The sequence below is a fragment of the Spermophilus citellus genome (assembly GCF_964194105.1).
Source record: "Spermophilus citellus genome assembly, chromosome: 6".
In the NCBI taxonomy this organism is placed as follows: domain Eukaryota; kingdom Metazoa; phylum Chordata; class Mammalia; order Rodentia; family Sciuridae; genus Spermophilus; species Spermophilus citellus.
In genome coordinates this window covers 157,967,722-157,988,167 of record NC_138187.1, presented here as the reverse complement: position 1 = coordinate 157,988,167, position 20,446 = coordinate 157,967,722, and the positions used below count along the sequence as shown (strand labels likewise).

Genomic DNA, 20,446 nt, shown 5'->3' with positions numbered 1-20,446 from the left:
CTTTTCTGGGAAGGCTGTGAAAGGAGGAAAATCTCTCATTTCCACTTGCTTCCTCTTAAGACTTTATGGAATTTTAAGCAGGTTTCTCCCAGAATTAAGTTCCTGACTCAACCACCCCAGAAACTATTTGACCAGCTCTTTTCTTCTAGCTTGCCCAGAAAGATAAGGGCGAAGATGTTCATTTTCTTTTTATGCCAGTAATATGACAAGTATTATAGATTCCTGATCTCTCAGGTGTTAAAATGACAATATATCCACCCTTGAGTAGCTTGGTTAGTTGCAACAGGCTGCTGAGAGGGCATGTCAGGTTCCTGAATATGAGAGCTAGTGTGCTGGCTAGGTGACAGGCAGTGTAGATGATGGTCACATAACCCTACAATCAAGGCTTAGCTTTGGTATCAAAAGGGCCTGTTGAGCCCCCTGTCACTCTCATGTGCCTGTGCATGTCCCTTTAGTTCTTCACAGTTTACTAATTTATAGAATGGGCATAGAATACCAGTTCTCCTTTGTGAGGCTTAAAATTTATGTTGAGTGCTTTTCCCAGTTTTGTGTCATACATTATGTGCTCAATAAAAGGAGATGGCTTTAGTAGTAGATGTTTGTGTTACTCCATTACAAAACATAAAAAAAAGAGGATCTGCATAAGAGGCCTAAATGAATTGCTTGTAAAATTATATAGCTAGTATTTGGCAGAGCAGATTTTCAAATGCAAGACTATTTAACTCCTAAACCACTGTGCATAGAGTATCAAAAAACAAATGTGTGCTCAAATACTTGCTCTTGAAGAGTATGATTTTCCCCATCTTTAAAATTTAATTTTGTTTTTATATGCAAACTGTGTATACAGATTCTTGAAATATTTTATAACAATAAAAATAGTCCTTTTTAATTTTTTTTTTTTTTTTTTTTTTTTTTTTTTTTTTTTTTTGGTATCAGGGATTGAACCTAGATGTGCTAAGCTCAAGGAGCCACATCCCCAGCCCTTTTTATTTTTATATGAGACAGGATCTTGTTAAGTAGGGCCTTGGTAAGTTGGTGAGGCTTTGAATTTGCTATCCTCCTGCCTCAGCCTGCCAAGTCACTGGGAGTGCGTCACCGTGCCCACTCTAGTCCTTTCTAACCATTTGAATTTATTCTCTCCCAAAGTTGATTTCTAAGTTGGTTGCTCTATCACAGAATGGGTGTTTCCTTAGAAACAGGTGGGTGTAGGCTCAGGCCAATTAGTAAAAGCTTGTCTAGCCTGTTTCTACTCCTCTGGGCTTGGCAGTCAGTGTTTCCCGGCAGTGGTTTTCTAGTGGACGTCGTACCAGAACGGCCTGGGGAGCTCTATGAAAGTAGACGGGCCTGATCACACCTCAGACCTCTCAACTCATGTTGTCTGGTGAACCTGCTGGACCCATCCCAGCAGAAGCAGGGCAGAGCGGGAAGCATCAGTTAAAGGAACTAAAAGAAGCCCAGTATGGTGGAAGTAGAGGCTGTTGTTCAAACTCTGTACACCCCTGTCAGTAAAAGTCAGTTGACCCTATACTTCCCATGTATAAATTCTATTTTGTAATAAATTATGTACCTGCAATATCATAAAATAGGCAAATGTGGATTTTGAAAAATATGAGGTAAAAAAAAATTAAATAGGGCCAGAAATTCTAATGATCACCTTTTTCTATTGCAAGATGTGGGCATTAAGTGAGAGAAGCAGGCTGAGAGTAGGCCCTGTTGCACCAGCTGAGTCATGCTGAGTGTTTCTTTTTTATCCTAAGCACTGAGAAGCAAATGAAAATTTTTAGGAAGAATTATTTCAGATTTGTATCAGAAAAAAATTTCTTTTTGCTCTATGATGCAGAGATTCAGAGTACAGCAAGCGTGGACACAGAAGGCCAGTTCGGGGGTTATTGCAATAGTTCTGATTATAGGTAATTATGAATTGAGCCAGGGCCTTGCAGTGAGGCTCAGTGGGAGAAAGGTGAGTAGGTATTTTAGAGGTATGCTTTATACAACCTCATGATTGCAGGAGTGTTGGTGTGGGAGAGGTCAAAGGTGACTTCTGGGTTTATGACTTGGATTTCTGGTTGGAAGATTAACAATGGAAGAAGAAGAGCTGGAGGTGAGTAGGGGTGGGGCATGAGTCCACGTTTTAAATTTCTGAAATGTAAAACACCCAAAGGATAAAATGAAGCTAGCTGGATATGTAGGTTGAGTTTAGAAGTTCTAGGCTAGAAACTATAACTTTGGAAGTTACACAATTAATACAGTAATTTCTCCCCTTCCAGACAGTATTTACTAATAAGGCATCCCTATAGCAGAAGTATCACAGATTTTCACAGAAACAGTATGCAAAATTAGATTTATGGAATAATTAGAAATGAATAGATAAGCAGAGCCTAAAAAATGAAAGAGTCTCCTCAGTTTGCTGTAGCATTCAAACATGGTGAAGAAAGTAGAAATCAACATTTCAGAAGCTTGCAGAAATACTTGGATGAGCATGCTCCATTCTGGAGTGGGCCATGAATGTTGGAAAGTGGCTGTCATCAATTACTCATGATTGGACCCAGGAACCTGTCTCAGGTGTGTGCACCATTAGCTAGTGAGGAAATTTGAACATGTTGGAGGAGAGGAGAACAAGAGGTGTACTGAGTTTGTGTTACTATGAATTCAGGAAAAGAGTACCTGGAACTTGATGTCTGTGAGCCTGGAACTTATGTTAGGATTGCAGTAAGAGGTAAATACCTTCTTTGTCCTCACTGGTTAAACCATGTGCTCCTCAAGTATCAGAATGCACCCGATAAACTGGGTATGGTGGTGCACGCCTATAATCCCAGCAGCTGGGAGGCTGAGGCAGGAGGATTGTAAGTACAGAGCCAGCCTCAGCAATTTAGCAAGGCCCTAAACAACTTAGAGAGACCCTATCTCTAAAAAATATAAAAAGGTCTGGGGATGTGGCTCAGTGCTTAAGTGCCCCAGGTTCAATCCTAGTACCAAAAAAAAAAAAAGGTTGGGGGCGGTCTGGAGTTGTAGCTCAGTGGTAGAGCACTAGCCTAGCATGTGTGAGGCACTGGGTTCAATCCTCAGCACCGCATAAAAAATAAAGGTATTGTGTTCATCTACTAAAAATATATATATTTTTAAAAATACACCTAATAAACTGGATTTGGTGGCACACTTCTGTAATCCTAGCAACTCAGAAGGCTGAGGCAGGAAGATGGCAAGTTCAAGCCAGCCTGGGCAACTTAGTGAGCTCTTGTCTCAAAATAAAAAGGACTGGGGGTTCAGCTCAGTGGTAAAGCACCCTTGGGTTCAATCCCCAGTACCAAAAAAAAAAAAAAAAAAAGCCATCTAATAAACTCTTATGTACTGTGACAGATTTTCTTCCCCTAGTCTCATGCAGTAAAACATTGACTTACAGTCACCCTCTTAGTGCTAAAAATCTCAAAAAGAATCTAAGTTGCATCCTTTGCTTACCCATAAAAAGAGGATTAGGTTAAACCTACAGGAAGTGTCTGTCTTCTTGGAAGTTGTCTCCTGATTTCTTTCCATCTATTTCTTCTTGGTCCTTAACATTACTGCACAGTGACAATTTTGGTTGTCACTGATCCATTCCATATCCGGATCTTGATAAGTTCTTGCAGAAGTGTCTGTGATTCTTACTTAGAAAACACTTAGACCCCACTAAATTTCCAAGGAATGTAATATTATACTTTTTCTTGATCCAGTGGTTAATATATTAAATGTAATAATTTATATTCATCCTAAGAAATTATCTGGAGTGAACAAGAACAGTACATAATGGATAATCATTTATTCTATTATATTAAAATTTTAAGCACTTGAATATTGGATCACAGGGAATATTTATTTTGAAAAACATTAACCTGAGTCATATGAGCCTTTAAAAAGCCAAAAAAAAAAAGGTGTGATTTACAAGTATCTGCATCCATCAATAAATATTTTTATCTTTTATTTCTAAAGTAGAGAAATAGATTCCTTAGACCGTAAATTATAGGTCTTACAGTTGGCTGGCCCAGTGTTCATTTTGAGCGTGGGGAAAACCAGCTTTTTAGTTTGGCAAGGAAGCTTGTCTAAACTGATGTTTTTTTTTAAAAAAAAAAAAAGCCCTGATAGCTGTGCTTCCTCTGCCTCTGACCCCACACATTTCCTTTTGGTCATCCTTGTACCTTGGATGAACATCTGAACATCTGTTACTGTACCATGAAACCATGTGGTAATCAGACACATACTTGGCACTCTGTCTAGACCCTCAGCTTCTCAAGTTTCTTTGCCTTCATGCTCTGGTCCCAGACAATAAAGCTAAGTAGTTACAAGGGCAGGCTCTGCAGGCAGCTGTCTGGATCTCATTCCTGACTCCATTTACCATCTGTGTGACTGTACTTTCTTATGTGTAGAATCTGAATAATACAGAGTTGTTGAAAATATTAAATATAGATTTTTCTAACTTATTACTATAAAACTGTTGTTTTTTTTTTTTAACATGAAACAATTCCTTACTTAATGCCAATTACTGCTGACTGAAAGCTGCAGAGGGAAGCGGGCGTCAGGGTGTACCAGTGGGCTGCTGGGAACTGAGCATGCCGTGCCTGTCTCCATCTTTCTTTATTGACAGGTTAGCTCATTAATTCTCAGTACAAATTCCATGATGAGCACCTACCTACCCCTCAAATCTTGCAGACTCCTGTGTCCACTCCTAGTTTGAAAAGGTGTATGGCATCCTTTGTCAATGACAGGAGGGCACTATGGTATTTACTAGGTAAAATGTTAAATGGCACCAGCATTGCCAGGTACTCAGAACTGGAAAGTGGAATCTATACAAACAAGAATCATTCCACCCAAATGCCAGTGGTACCTTACCCTGAAACACTGGTGGCTCCTAGGTTCTCTTCTCTGTTTAAATTCAAAAACTATTTTTTTTAATGAACTTGAAACACTATTCCATAAAATCCATATAAGCCAAAGATCTTATATGCATTGCAGAGCAAGTTGAAAAATCTCCATGTGTGTTCTATTATTTCTCTGCTTTCTGTGTATAAGTTTCCTTTAAGTTCATATAGTTGGGGTGTTCAAATTTTTTACTTAAGAGTTCTATTATCCTAACTATCCAAAGTTTAAGATCTGTAGTGTTGAAAAGCACTTGAGCTCTTAAATGTACAAAGGTTGTATTTGTAGTCAGGAAACTTACCTAAACCTTATATGTAAGAAAATATATTTTTATTTTGTAATAATTAATGATGTGAAATTCAAATATTTATGAGTATTCAAAATTAGAGAATGAAAATAAAAATACAGGGGCTGGGGATGTGGCTCAAGCAGTAGCGTGCTCGCCTGGCATGCATGCGGCCTGGGTTCGATCCTCAGCACCACATACAAACAAAGATGTTGTGTCTGCCAAAAACTAAAAAATAAACATTAAAATTCTCTCTCTCTCTCTCTCTCTCTCAAAAAAAAAAAAAAACAAAGAAAGAAAATAAAAATACAAAATAGAGTAATAATCCTGGTAGATGTGATTAGTTAGATAAAGATTATTAAGAAAAATTCATTTAAAATTAAATACAACAAAATACATATTCAATCTGAGTCACAAATAAAAATAAGAAATATAGACCTTGAATGAGAAGATGAGAGACCATGGGGAGTGAAGAGGTTGGGTGTACAGGTTGAGCATTCCTAATCTGAAAACCCTAAATCTGAAATGTTCCAGAATCTGTTACTTTCTAAGCACTGACATGACGCCAGAAATGGAAGAGTCCACACCTGACTTTAGAAGTCAGAGCACAGTCAAAACCCAAGTGCACTGGAAATACTGTGTAAAGTCATCTTCCAGTTATATACACGAGGAGTATCTGAATCATAAATGAATTTTATGTTTAGACTGGATGCCCATCCCCAAGATATCTGGAGTGTGTGTGTATGCATGCACGCACAGATATTACAAAGTCTGAAACATTTGGAATCCAGGTGTTCCTTCTGAGGGAGACTCAACCTGTTCTTCCTGCAGCCTCTCCTCTCATATCTTCTGAGGCCAGCATGATAACATGGGAGAGAGCAATTACTGTGCTTTCTCCTTTACTGTCATGAAGGTCACTACTTAACACTCCTCACCCTTTCTCTTCCCTCCCCTTTGCCTTAGCTCACCAGGCTCTTGTCTTTATTGTTTCCAAGTAACAGCTGAATAAGGCTCATGCTAATCAGTAAGTGGCAGATGAGGTGTTGGTGGCCGGGAGTGGAGTTAATAAAAATCCCCCTGGTTTAGAATTGTAACCCATTGTTATCAGGAGAACCGTTGAAAAAGCCCATTCAATTTAGTGCAGTGTCTTTCAAAATGCTGCCATGAAGTCATTTTAGAGGGTCTGAACAGGCATTTTAACAGTAGAATACAATAAACCCATCATGGAAATGCCAGTGGATACTGGACCGATCCTTAGCAAGAACTAAAAAAGTACCTCGTGGGTACCACTTGGCCAACACGACAGCCAGTTGCAGGTGGTTATAGGAGGAGAGAGCAACAAGGGACCACATGAGTCTGCGCATTGGCTGGAGCCAGTGGTTTTTATCTTTGCTTACTGCTGTCTAGTTTGATCCCCTGCTGTTTTAATGTAAGGATTAATAGTTTACAATTTGTTTTATATTGGCATATTTATTGTTGACTATAAAATGAAGGACGAGGGAATTTTTATCTTGCTTTCAGCAAGTGTTGACTTTCAACTAAATTTTGTAAACATTAAATAGTTCCATGAATAGCAGTTATTATTTATAATATTTTGGTTTAGTTTCCTGTGGTTACCATAAAAGACTTAGTGATTAAAAAAACATGCAGTTCTCTAGGTTAGAATAGGACATGGGTCTCGCTGGGCTAAAATGAGGGCATTGAGGGGCCGCATTTCTCCCCTGATGTCATTGGGAAGAATCCATTCCCTCCCATTTTCCAGTGTCCAGAGACTGCCCACATTCCCCTACTTGGAGGACTTTGCTTCCGTCGTCCAAGCCAGCAACGTTGACTTTCTTGGGCCTCCATCTGTAGCACTCACAGCTTCCTTTGAGTAAAATCTGGAAAAGTTCTCCTCCTCTAAAGAACTGTGTCATTTCACCGCATCACCTAATAATCTAAAATCTTCCTGTCTCAAGTCCTTAGCTTAAACCACGTTGCAAAACCCATTTTGCCATGAAGATAGCATATTCACAGGCTCCAGGGACTAGAATGCAGACATCTTTGAGAAACGATTGTTCCATTAGGACTCCAGTTTCCAAATTGATTATTTTCTTGCAAAATAAATCTGGTTTTTTTTGATGGTTGATTTAAAGAAAAGTAGTAAGTAAAATGTGAATAGACAGCAAAAATAGAGAAGGAATATTCAAATAGCTAATATTTGAGAAGCATTTTACCAGAGCTTGCCCAGTCTCAGGGAGGAGCAGTGTGCATGAGGGAACCGACCCCCCAGGCCCAGACTGCTCTGCTGCAACTCGTGGGTCTTCCTCAGCTCTAGCCACAGGTGTTCAGTGTCCACATCCTGCAGAGAGGATGCACCAAGTAAGCAATCTCTGAAAGCCCGCCCATTGCCATTTACTAATTCCATGCAAATAAATATTTATGATATGAATTTAAATGTCAGGGGCAAGCACAGTGTGAAATATCACTAAATGCCATAAACAGTTCAAGAGATGAAACTGGTTCTCTCTTAAAATGCTGTCTTCCCAAACTAGTTGTCAAGTCCCAAATGTTGAGCTTGGCTGGGTGTTAAAACAATCCCTATCATAGTCATTTGCAGGTGTCATGCCAGGGTTGGATGTTCCATTTTTCTCTTTTTGTTCGTTTGTTTGTTGGTTGTTGTTGTTGGTGGTATTTGTTGTTTTTAAGTTGTAGATGGACACAGTTCATTTATTTATTTATATGGTACTGAGGATCAAACCCAGGACTCCACACATGCTAGGTAAATGCTCCACCACTGAGCCACAACCTCAGCCCTGGTTGGTTGTTTTTAATAAATACCATTTCTGAGTGGTGAGTGCTCATTATCAGTTGAACTCATGGAAACAGTTGTGGATTCTTCCAGATTTCTGAACATAGCCAAACAGTGAATGCTGGAGAGGCTGAGGGTAGATAGCTGGTGGAATAGGACCTCCACATTAGGTAACCATTAAAAAGGAGGGATAGCTGGACTTGGGAGGTTGAGGCAAGAGAATCATGAATTCAAAGCCAGCCTCAGAAAAGGTGAGGTGCTAAGCAATTCAGCGAGACCTCTCTAAATAAAATATAAAACAGGCCTGGAGATGTGACTCGGTGGTTAAGTGCCCTTGGGTTCTATTCCCAGTACCAAAAAAAAAAAGGAGGGGTGATTCTTAATATCTTCACATATTCTTCAACAGTTCACCTTCATTAAATTGATTTAACTTTAACTTAAGAGGAGAAATACCTATGCTGCTCTTGAGATAATGGGTTGTTTTATTCTAGTAATTTTTAGTGACCTTTTTAATTAATTAAAACTACCTAATGGAGAGGTTTTTCTTATTCCTTTATCTAATAAGAATTTCTAGCCTCAATATTCCATTCCCTAAAATAAAATGCAAATTTGCCCTGAAATGTAGTTTTAAAAACAAAAGTCTGTTTTCTTAGATTACTTCATAAATAACGAGTACCATATCAGCTCTCCTCTCTTCCTTCTCCACGCCTCTCCCCCTTCACATTGTGGCGATTACAGGTGGATGCTCAATATCACCGCGAAGCACAAGATAAATAAGCTTCCAAGGTTTCCTAGCAACATATTGTTCTGGGAACCTGCTGTTTCCCTGAACAAAATGAAGCCAAACATCCTAGAATCTCAGCCAGATGGGAAAGGATTAGTTTATGGGGGATGTTTTGTGTATTTTTTAAAAAAAATTTCACTTGGAAATTAACCTTTTAACATAAGTAGCAAGCTTGACTTAAAAGAAAAACACTCTTTTACATGTAAAAAAATCTTAGTGATAGAATTTTTTAAAAATATGGTTTTAGAAGAATTTTCTAGGAACAAGTTGCAATATGTAATTCAGTCATTGATGAATAGATCCATTTTAGAACAGTAGAAAATGCTTCCATCTGGGACTGAAATTCAGCCTTCACCCTGCGGTAGGGCATCCCAATTGCAAAGATGTTGAACACCTCCCATCTGGTGGGTTGGGGCTGCTGAGTAGACGCTTCAAGGCACCTTCAGCTGTCCCCACGGCCCTGTTTCTGGGGATACACTCAACACCTTGCCACTGCATAAAAACCCTGGGACTTCTCCCCTCTTTTCCTGGGCTCCAGGGTTGTTTCATTTGCTACTTGATCTTCAGAGTCTGTGTCTGGTTCTTTGATTAGTTCATACAGAGAAAGGGAATTACAATCGAATTCCAGAAAAATCTAGAAAAATATGGCTGTTTTCCTAGCCCGGGTCTGTGTGTTTCCCTTGTTTATCTAGCCACCTGTGAAGTCACACAGTGGGTAGGTGGTGCTTTCCTTCCTGCTGCCCTCTGGTTGGTCACAGTGCATTGTGGAAGGTCTCTGGAGATGGATTAGTGTTTCTCATGACCGCACTCAATGGTGGCCTTGGAATTCAGTTACACCCTCGAAAGTGTCCCCATTTGTTTGAAAGGGAGATATTTTTTCATCAGCCAGATGAATATTCTCACAACGTGGTTGTCTAGTGGTTTGGACTGAGTTTGTGAAACTTCCCAATTGTGCTCAGAAGCAGAAAATTCCAGAATTTCACAGTGCTCCTGGATAGAAATAACAAAGTAATTAGAATGGAGAGAATAATACCTGGAGTCTGCTTTTTTAAAAAAATATGTATTTTTTTAATTTTAGGTGGACACAATATCATTATTTTATTTTTATGTGGTGCTGAGAATCAAACCCAGTGCCTCACGCATGCTAGGCGCGCACGCTATCACTTGAGCCACATCCCCAGCCCTGTAGTCTGCTTTTTAATTTAACTCTCTGGTCAGATTCCAGAGTATTAAAACTGTCTTTAAAATTATAAAATAATTACGAATATGCCGGTTGCTTTCCATTCTCTTTGGCTGTCTCTCACACACATACATGTTTTCCAAACGTCATACTTTGAACTGAGCAAGAACCTGTTGAGGGCCCAGGATAGACCCATCCTGTGCTTAGTGTTGTGGTGGATACTAAGGGTACAGACCACATCCTTGCCTTCCTGCTCCTCAAGATGTTTGCAAAATGGCATGTTTATAATCTCAAAAACAAAACTGCTTTCCTTCATTTCAAGTCCCTTTCTCAGGCATCTAAACACTAAGGAAAGATTTTGATGTTTAAAGGAATTACATGGGGCAGTGTGGCTCAGTGGTAGAGCACTTGCCTTGCAATTTCGAGGCCCTGGGTTAGATCCTCAGCACCACATAAAAATAAATAAATGAAATAAAGGCATTGTAAAAAAAAAAAAAAAAAAAAAAAAAAAGAAGAAGAAGAAGAAGAAGAAAACACAGTATATATAGACAATGGAATATAAAAATAAAAAATAAAGGCATTGTGTCCAACTACAACTTATAAAAAATAAATAAATAAAGGAATTACATAATTTGGCCTTTTAAGGAAAGGCTGAAAGTAGACCTGATTTGTCATGTGGAGCAGAATAGGTTGTAATATGTTCATTTCGACTAAAGCTTTTTTTTTTTTTTTAATTCAAAATTTTCTATTATCCAAGCATTTCTTTAGATTTCTCATTTATGTTATTTAACTCTCCTGTCAAGCATTATGAGGTAGAAATTTATTTACCCATCATTTTATAGATGAACAACTGAGGCCGAGAAGTTAAATACCTCTTTGCAGAGAGATTACACAGTTTGTGAATAAGTAGTGAGCATTGGGACCAGGTTTGTGGAGTGCCAAATTCTCTGATCTTTATGGTATGCTGTGTTTGTTTGTTTATTTTTAAAATCAAAGATTCTATGTGATTCCAGTCCTTTCAGAAAGAGTCAACTACTGTCTTTTGAGGATGACATTATTTTAGCAAGAAGTAGATGAGTTGTATATAGATGTTGAGATGATTTACTGTTGTTTCAGTACAGTGATACTGTATTTTTTCAAGTTTTATCGTCAAATTTTAGATCTTTGTTTTTGGTATATTAACCCATTTAAAGACATTTATTATTGCTCAACTTTTTACTTCTATTAAACAATTTTTATTTTCAATATGATAGAAGACTGAATTACACTTAAAGATAGTTAAAATCAATAGTACTATTAAATACATAGATAAGTAGAGTTGTGACAACAGTATTTAAAATAGGTGGACAGACCGTGGCTGTTTTTGTGAATGGAGCTTTGCTGGAACATAGCCACACTCATCCCCTTATGTGTCACCTGAGGCAGCTTTTTTGTTGTTGTTTTATTAAGTTATATTAGAATGCACTTTGACACGTCATATATAAATGGGAGTGTAACTTCTCATTCTTCTGGTTGTACTTGATGTAGAATCACACCGGTCATGTCATCATTTATGCACAATAGGATAATTATGTCTAATTCATCCTACTACCCTTCATACCCCTCCCCTCCCTTCACTCCCTTCTGCCTAACCCAAAGTAACTCTATTCTTTCATAGCTCCAGCATCCCCGCTTTATTTTGAATTAGCATCCACATATCAGAGAAAACATTTGGCCTGTGGTTTTTTTCGGATTGGTTTATTTTGCTTAGCATGATATTCTCTAGTTTCATCCATATATTGGTAAATGCCATCATTTTATTCTTCTTTAAGGCTTAGTAATATTCCATTGTGTATATATCCCACATTTTCTTTATCCATTCATCTGTTGAAAGACACCTAGGTTGCTTCCATAGTTTAGCTATTGTGAGTTGTGCTGCTATATACTTGGATGTGGCTGCATCACTGTAGTATGCTGATTTTGAGTCCTGGGTATAAACTGAGGAGTGGGATAGCTGGGTCAAATGGTGGTTTCATTCCAACTTTTCTGAGGAATCTCCATACCACTTTTCATATTGGTTGCACTAATTTGCTGTCCCACTAGCAATGTATGAGTGTGCCTTTTCCCCCTATCTTCATTCAATAGCAAGAGTTGAATGGCTGTGACCTTGATCTTATTGCCTGTACAGCCCAAAATACACTCTCTGGCCCTTTACGGGAGAAGTTTGCCAAGCCTTGCTGTAGAATCTAGGCTTTCCCCCAGCCTTTAGCTGGGAATGTTCCTTTAGAATGCCAGAAGCATTGGGAAGTTTTTTCCCAGCCAGGTGTGGTGGCACATGCCTGTAATCCTAGAGACTCTGGAGACCGAGGCAGGAGGATGGCAAGTTCAAGGACAGCCTTGGCAACTTAGTGAGACCCTATCTCTAAATAAAAAAATAAATAGAAGGGACTGGGGATGTAGCTCAGTGGTAGAGCACCTCTGGGTTCAAACCCAGTATTGGGGGTGGGGGGTCGGCGGGGATCCTAAATGATTGTCTTGTCTAATGCAATTTTCTCCAAACTCTGCAGGTACCAACCAAAAAGCTGAAAAAATATGAAAAAGAATATCAGACAATGCGAGAGAGTCAGCTGCAGCAGGAAGACCCAATGGATAGATACAAGGTATGGGAGGTACTGTGCACCTGTCAGCAGCGTGCCTTTTTATCTGAAAGCGGCAGTTGTGGGGATTTCATTTCCCTCTGGCCCACCCCGATCCAACGAGTCATGCTGACTGTCCAGGTGTGTCTTCGTTTCTGGAGACTCCCAAGTAGCCAACCATAATATTTCTTTTCTCTCAGTTTGTATATTTGTAGGTAACTCCAGCTGTTGCATTTATACTGGGAATCTTCATAAGAAGCTGAGAGAAAGGGAAAAAGAAAAAGAGAAAGTGGCTTTCTACTTTCAAAAATGAGAAAAAAAGGAAAATGGCAAAGTACTGTTTTAGCTGTGCATGATCACTTCCTCAGAGACTTTTAGAAGGTGAACTGTTGCAAGACTGGCACAAGGATGTTTCAAACTTATTTCTGCCTGTAGCAAATGTTAAAAAGACAGACTTACTTGGAAGGAAAAATAAAAAACCACAAAGGTACATCAAGCCCAGTAATGGAGTTTGTTGCAACGTTTACTTCTATAAACAAATTCATAGGTAATGGTGACATTTGACACAGTATGCAGTCTTAGAATCAAAGTGATTTTATTTTAATCTCTTAATTGTGGATTTTTTTTTAAATTAGGCCATTTGTGATCACAATAGTAATTAGCAACACTGGTCCCTGAATAGTGTTGGGAAATACTGATTGTCAACTTAGCTTTTCCAAGTGAAACATTTTTGTCTTAATTCTTCAGACTCATGCAGATGCACAAGTCCCTCCCTCTCATTACCCCACTAATGCCAAAATGTCCTGCCAAGAGAAGTATTATGGTAGCCTTGTTAATGAAATCACCCAGAGTGGGATGGCTTCCACTGTGGTAACTAGAGTTGCCTTTATGTGGGCAGCACAGTCACACAGAGCATCTTCACTGTGTTGCTGAACTGAACCGTGTGGAATGTGTGCAGAGGAGCAGGGTGGAAGGAGTGTAAGGATTTTGTAGTCAGAAGACCTGACTTGAAATTGTGGCTCTTGAGAGAAAGGGCACAGGATTTGGAAACCTAATTGGAGATTTTAGAATCTATGCTGCTGTTCAGCATCTTGGACTAGTCATTGAACCTTTTTCACATCTATTAAATGTGTATAGCACATAATTTCTTGATGGATTTGTGCGAGGTTGAGGGGTGTTGTGTGTTAAGTACTCGGCACAGGGTTAGTGTTCAGTAAACTTGGTTATTATTAGCTTATGAAGACTACTACCACAAGTTATCCAAGAATTACTGAAATAACATAACCTCACATTGGTCTGCCCCTTCAGTCCCTCATGGATCTTCCTCTGTTTCTCCCAGGTATTGCTACTGAATAACCTACCACCAGTCAGTATGCTTCTCCCCTTGCTTATAGAACTGGCTCAGGAACTGCGAATAAAATCCCACATAGAGCTACCACAGATAACTACCACCAGATAAGAGCTAAAGCTACTTCCCACCACCAGATAAGAGCTAAAGCTACTTCCATTGTTCCACAATAAGTCCAATTTTAATGTTGGTCCTATAACACTCTACTGTAAAAAGTTTTGAAGGTAGTAATGGTAGATCCAGAATGAAACCCTACTACTGCTTATATAGTTTTAATTTCCTTAATGCCACCATCATTATGAAAAAAAATCTGAAGAGTGCTTTAAAGTAAAAGAGGAAAATGAAAACCCAGCCTTGTACTTTTAAAAACAGGCTAGGACTGAACTGTTACCATGTTTTTCTTTCTTTTGTCAAAGCAGGTATGTATAAATAAATAGTAAAATGTGTGTTATTTTTAAAAAGTGCTTATAACATGTAGGATTATCAGTATATTTTTCATTGAAGGACTAAACTTTCATTGAAAAATTAAACTATGGTTTTGTTTTGAATGCAAATATTTTAAATTCAAGTGTTGTAGTGTCTTATTTGCACATATCAGATAACCTCAGTAATTGTTCCTTTTGGATGATTGTAATAGCTTCTCACTATATTATCTAGGGTAGCATCTCTCAGTGTTTTCAACAACATCCAGGCATTTGTCTGGTGATAGGCGCGGTAAATTATAATTCCATTTTCAATATAGTTGACAACACATTTGACAAGATAGTTTCCAACCATCAACAGATTTGGTCCTTCAGATGATTAACATCTAGTTTAAGAAGCTAATGGTAAGATAGGGGATGTAGCTTAGTAGAGGAGTGCTTACTTGCATGTAAAGTGTGTAAATCCCTGGGTTCAATCCAGAATATCAAAAATTAAGAAACTAATCATAATTATTTTAATTAGGCTAGGGATGTGGCTCAAGCGGTAGCGCGCTCGCCTGGCAAGCGTGCGTCCTGGGTTCGATCCTCAGCACCACATACAAACAAAGATGTTGTGTCTGCCGAAAATTAAAAAATAAATATTAAATAATAATAATAATAATAATAATTTTAATTAAAGTAGTGAAGTATTTTAGACAATACCTTTATAATACTTAATCTTGTCAAGAATAAGATCTCTGTGCTGATAATGAACACTTTATAATTTTTAGATTTTGGACTAGGAACCCAGTTTAAGTAAGTGCTTTAAGAATAATGTGGGGGGTGTGCTGGGGTTGTGGCTCAGTGGTAGATTGCCTGATGAGCATGTGTGAGGCACTGGGTTCAATTCTCAGCACCATATTAAATAAATAAATTAAGATATTTAAAAAAAATAATAACCAGGAAAGATCTTTTAAGGCATTGAGTGAGAATTTTGCATCAGTTCAGTATCCACTCCTCCCAAACTTTGGAACCCACACTGCTTAAAATGCCACATCTACCCCTAGTTTGCCATATGGCAACAGAGTTTGGAAGACAGTGGGAATTTTTACTTTTTATTTTTATTTATTTTTTTTAATTTTTTTCCTACTTCTTTCAATTTCTACTTTTTAAATGCCCGGAAATGTCATACAACAGAGGTATTTCAGACGATGCTATTTCTCATGGTCTTGGTAGCATACATCAAAGTGCTCTTGTAACCGGGCATGGCAGTACACACCTGGAGTCCCAGCTACTTGGGAAGTTGAAGCATGAGGATCACCTGTGCTCACAAATTTAAGACCAGCCTGGACAACTTATCAAGACCCTGTGTTTAAAAAAAAAAAAAAAAAAAAGTATGGCAGAAAAGGCAGAATTTGAATCAGAGATGGCCCTTAGAATTGCAGTCACACTTCTTGCTGTGTCCGTCTAAGCATGTGCTTGTGCATATTTTTATGACATATGCAAACATTTACTTTTTCGAGTTACCTAGCCATTCTCATTTTTATCCAACACTTCAATCTCAGACAAAAAAATACAATAAAATAATGTTAGTATAAATTTAAATTCTAAAACCATAATCATGATGAAAAATGTTCTGAGTTTAGGCAGTGATAATGGTCACACAATTTTGTGAATATCCTAAAGCCACTAAATTGTACATTTTAAGAGCATGGTTTTATGGTAGGTAAATTACAGCCGTCCACCAAAGGAAAAACAAACCCAAGCTAAATGTTCTAGTCTACCATCTTCCTTTTTATGGACCCCAAGTCATACCAGATGTACCTATGTAGAAGCCACACTGGGGGAAGGAGGCCTTCTTGTCAGAATCTGAGCTAATTAATGATCATCAACCCCATGTGTACCCTTATTTGTAGGGGAAAGACCAACACAAATGGGTGGTATGTTCATTTTTAGTGATGCTTTTTAATTTCTAGATATAATATTAGCAGTGCCTGCACATACATATGCACAGAGACATGTGCATACGTGAATAGGTGACACCCACACATCCTGCACTGCCTGTCTGGCATCAGTTTGTATGTGACCTCAGTGAACCCCACATCGCCTGCTTCAGAGTTCTCTTTCTGGTTCATTTCATGACAAGATTCAAAAGACAGAAAGGAATATAGAATAGTTTAAATCGTTTTTAACATCCTTCTTAACTTGGGGCTGGCTCAGTTTGTGGAATAGTCTTTATCTACTCCAGTATTTTGATTTGTGAATTTCTTGATTGATCTCTAATGAGGTGGAATGTGGGGTGTGGATATAGCTATAGAAATGCATCAAGTACATTTCCACTTTCGCACAACTCCCCAGAAAACATGTTTATGGATAGGTATAATTACTTTAGAACATTTTTAAAATTAGTAACCAAGCCCCTAGCAAACACCCATTTCAGAATCAAAATACTATTTCTATCTTAAGGTAGTGAAATGTTTTTGTTTTGTTGGGGGGGTTGCCCCTCCCAGCCACAGGGGTGGAGTACCAGGGATTAAACTCAGGGGAACTCACCCGCTGAGCCACATCCCCAGCTCTATTTTGTATTTTAGTTAGAGACAGGGTCTCACTTTTGCTGAGGCTGGCTTTGAACTCTAGATTCTTCTCTCCTTCCTCAGCCTCCTGAGCTGCTGAGATTACACGCATGCGCCACTATGCCCAGCAGTGAAATGAAATGTTATTGTGGGGGAAAGGTGGTTTCTAGGGACATAAGACTTCGTGCATATGCTCTTCCTTTTAATTAGAGAACTACTCACAAATGGGGGCAAGCCTTGAAAATGCAGCTAAGTAATTTAATTAAGTTCAGTGAATCTCCCAAGAGCATAGTCAAGGTTACATTTTCTGGATGGGAAAATTCTACAGAGTCTGGAAAGCTCAACTCTCTTGAGTTTGAGATACAGATAGTATTTTCTTTTCTTCTCCTCCTTCCTTCTTTCCATAATACAAAGGACTGAACTAGGGGCACTTTACTAATTTTTGTAGAGCAATGTTACTATGTATAATTTTTAAAGCTTTTAAAATTATACATAGTAAAAAATCATACAAAATAGTGACATAAAACTTAATTATATTATTTGCCATTTTCATATATTTATTAAAATGATTTAGAGCAATTATCACATTTTAAAAACTTGAACAAATGAACATGTTTAAATTGTAGTAAATTTCTTACCTATAAACTCTTTTGTTTATAGGTACTTTCCTCCCTCTGTGTTGGGTCTTTCCTTACTCATGGAAGTCAAGATAAGTGAATCCATGTTGAAAAATGTTGTTCTGCCAGTGAAAGCTTACATTTTATCATTTTCTCATGAAAGGACACTGTTACTGGCTTTCAGAAATATTTATTTTAGGACATATGTGTTTTAATGAATAGTAATGGACACAAGTTGCTTGTGATAACTAATGGTCTATTTGGGAAGGCTGCCACTTTCTTTTTGACCTGCATAACATTGAGCTTATTGTTGTAGGACCTTGGAGACCACAGCTAGAGCCCTGGGGGCTTCTCAAGCACAGTAGCTAGCAAGGAACTGAGGCTTCTGTGCTCTGGTGTTCTGACTGGCTTGGTCCAGCCCTGAGGGGAGGTGTAAGTGCCAAGCACCTGAATTTCCAAGTGTGTTTCTTGATGATCTTCAGAATCCTCCAGATATTCTCTTTAATTTTTAGAAAGTTTTGTTTCCTGTTAACCTGAGAAAATATGACACTAATATGTTTCTACATCTTCTGTAACCTATTTGTTTTTAAAATACTTGTTGGTATGCTAAAGAAGAGCAGAGATCCACAAGTAACAGCCTGCGGGCCAAATCTAGCTCACTGCTGGTTTTTGTAAATAAAGTTTTATTGGAACACAGCCACATCTTTTTGTTTACTTATTGCCTAGGGCTGCATTAAAAATGACTGTAGTAGAGCTGAGTGATTTCAACACAGATGTGTGACCTGCAAAGCGGAAATATTTACTCTCTGGCTATTCACATTAAAAGTTTACTGACCCCAGGGGCTGGGGTTGTAGCTCAGTGGTGAAGTACTTACCTAGCAGGTGTGAGGTACTGGGTTTGATTCTCAGCACCGCATATAAATAAATAAAATAAATGTCTATCAACAACTAAAAAGAAAAAAAAAGTTTACTGAACCTGTGCCAGAGTATCATTTAAGATTTTTTTTTTTATTTTAATGCTAAGAGAAATGCAGTCTGGTCTGCCAACTGTCAGTTATCACCAAAAAGATTTTGTTTTTAGTTTGACATTTAAATTTTTTAAAGTCTCCACCAGAAAGATAAAATTGGATGTGATGAGAAAGAAGTGAAAGCATTAAACAGTTACAGATACCAGATTTTCTCCTCAGATCTCCATTTACACGCAATATAGACATTTGAACATTTCATCTGTGGACATTTGTCTTTGTATGTTAAAAACTGTATGCTGAAAATTTAAAAATGATTATCAACTCTTTTAAAAGAGGTATCCAAAAGAAAGCATGGATGCATTGCGTGTGTTGTTGCTAATTAAGTTGTACTGGGTCTTTTAGAAGAACATTTTTTCCTGACCCTTATATGTCTTTATAAAAGCATGAGCCAAGAATTCATCATAGCAGCAGACAACACACCCAAAATATTGAGCCAGGGTTTATGTAGCCACCTCCTTCCCCGTCATTTTTTCCCCTAGCGCTTAGTTTATTTTCTGCTGATTGCCAGTTCACATTTCTCTGGTTTCTCATCTTGGAGTAAATGATTTCACCCTCCTTTGGACTGCTTTATGCCGGCTTCAGCCTCCAGAAACAAATGAGAACTGGGATCAGTTTTTCTTTTGGATTTCCCTGCTCAGCAATTTCATTCTTTTGCCTGAAGATGAACTATTTTGCAAGGCTGCTGACCTTGTCATAGAGGGAAGTTCCTCCTGCCAGCATTAATAACAATATCCACAGCTCACCCTGTAGTTGCTCATACTTCTGCAGCCAGCGTCTTCATCAGTCATAAGAGCTGCAAATAGCAGTGTGGGGAGGGAGGAGTTTGCAAGTAGAGCCTTCCTGGGTTGAGACTTGCCACTTGGCTGCCTCTAGCATACTTTATTCCATCGAATGTTCGCCGCGGTAGAGCATACGACTCTAAGAAAAAATAGCATTAACAAGTGTGTTTTGTTACTGTCATTTCCTGTATGTATTAGTAGGTGTGTGATTTCATTGGATATTCCTTTTTTTTCGATTGTCTTTGTACCTATGATTGAAAACGGTAGTTGGTCTATGACTTTTGAGGAGGTAAGTTTTTAATCTATGTGTGTCTGTATCAGCGTCTGTCTCTTTGAAAAATGCAGTATCCTCCTCCCAAAAGTTACTAAACAAACTTTCCCAGCTGTGCATTTCCTATGTAAGAGGGGAGGAACTCTTGAGGAAAGTCTACCTTCCGTGGGAATAGTGTAATTTGTGTGAGATGGAGTTTGTTTCAGACAGCGTGAGGCCAGTTTTAAGGATTATGTAAACAACATCTCCTGCACTCTTCTGAAAGGCCAGGGAAACAGTCCGCCTGTTTTGCTTACAGTCTGGGCCTTCAGCACGTCAGCCTGTCAACAACTCCAAGGTGACACAGATTATCTGGGCGGACTTCACCAACATTCAAAATGAACATATTGCCTTTTCCAGGCCCATCAAACCTAACTTAACTTCTTCATTCCAGTGGAAAGGCAAACTTTTTCTGAAATCAGTCAGTTCTGAAAACTGTTTCAGCTCTTGGTAAGGGCTGGAAAAGCCAGCTGAGTGGTGTAATTTCTGCTGCCCCTTGATACACAGGGGCAGGTTCTTTGTTGAAAATCTCCATATGGGTGGCAGCATCTCTTTGTAGCACTCATTAGGCATCTGTAGCACCAAACAACATGTGAGAACCCCTGGCCACCCTAGGCTTGTACTTTGGAGGAGAATACTGCACTTTGGCCCTGTAGCTTGCTTTCCCACCTGTCTGTGAGTCAGAGCAGGCATCCTGACACCTCCCACCCTGCTGCTTGCTTTGCAAACACCAACCAGAAGCTTCTTGCTAAAGCAAAAGCCAGTAGGTGCGCCCCAGGCTCTTCTGCTTTTTAGCCCCTCACTTTCTCCCGGTCTTTCCCACCCACACCTGTGCCTTCAGCTGTGG

The 20,446-nt window shown here is 38.8% G+C and overlaps 1 protein-coding gene across 10 annotated transcripts in view; it reads left to right on the top strand.

The window, feature by feature from the left end:
• RABGAP1L (RAB GTPase activating protein 1 like) overlaps nucleotides 1–20,446 on the top strand; it is a 647,569-nt gene that overhangs the window by 602,740 nt on the left and 24,383 nt on the right. For 5 of the 10 annotated variants that reach the window (XM_081298896.1, XM_081298894.1, XM_081298900.1 and 2 more), the window contains one exon: nucleotides 12,475–12,567. In XM_081298896.1, the coding sequence (XP_081155022.1) occupies nucleotides 12,475–12,567 (93 nt within the window). Of the gene's footprint in view, nucleotides 1–12,474; nucleotides 12,568–12,743; nucleotides 14,842–17,525; nucleotides 19,915–20,446 lie in introns of those variants that run through there. The other 5 variants (XR_014022598.1, XM_081298898.1, XM_081298895.1 and 2 more) reach the window with 5 other exon arrangements.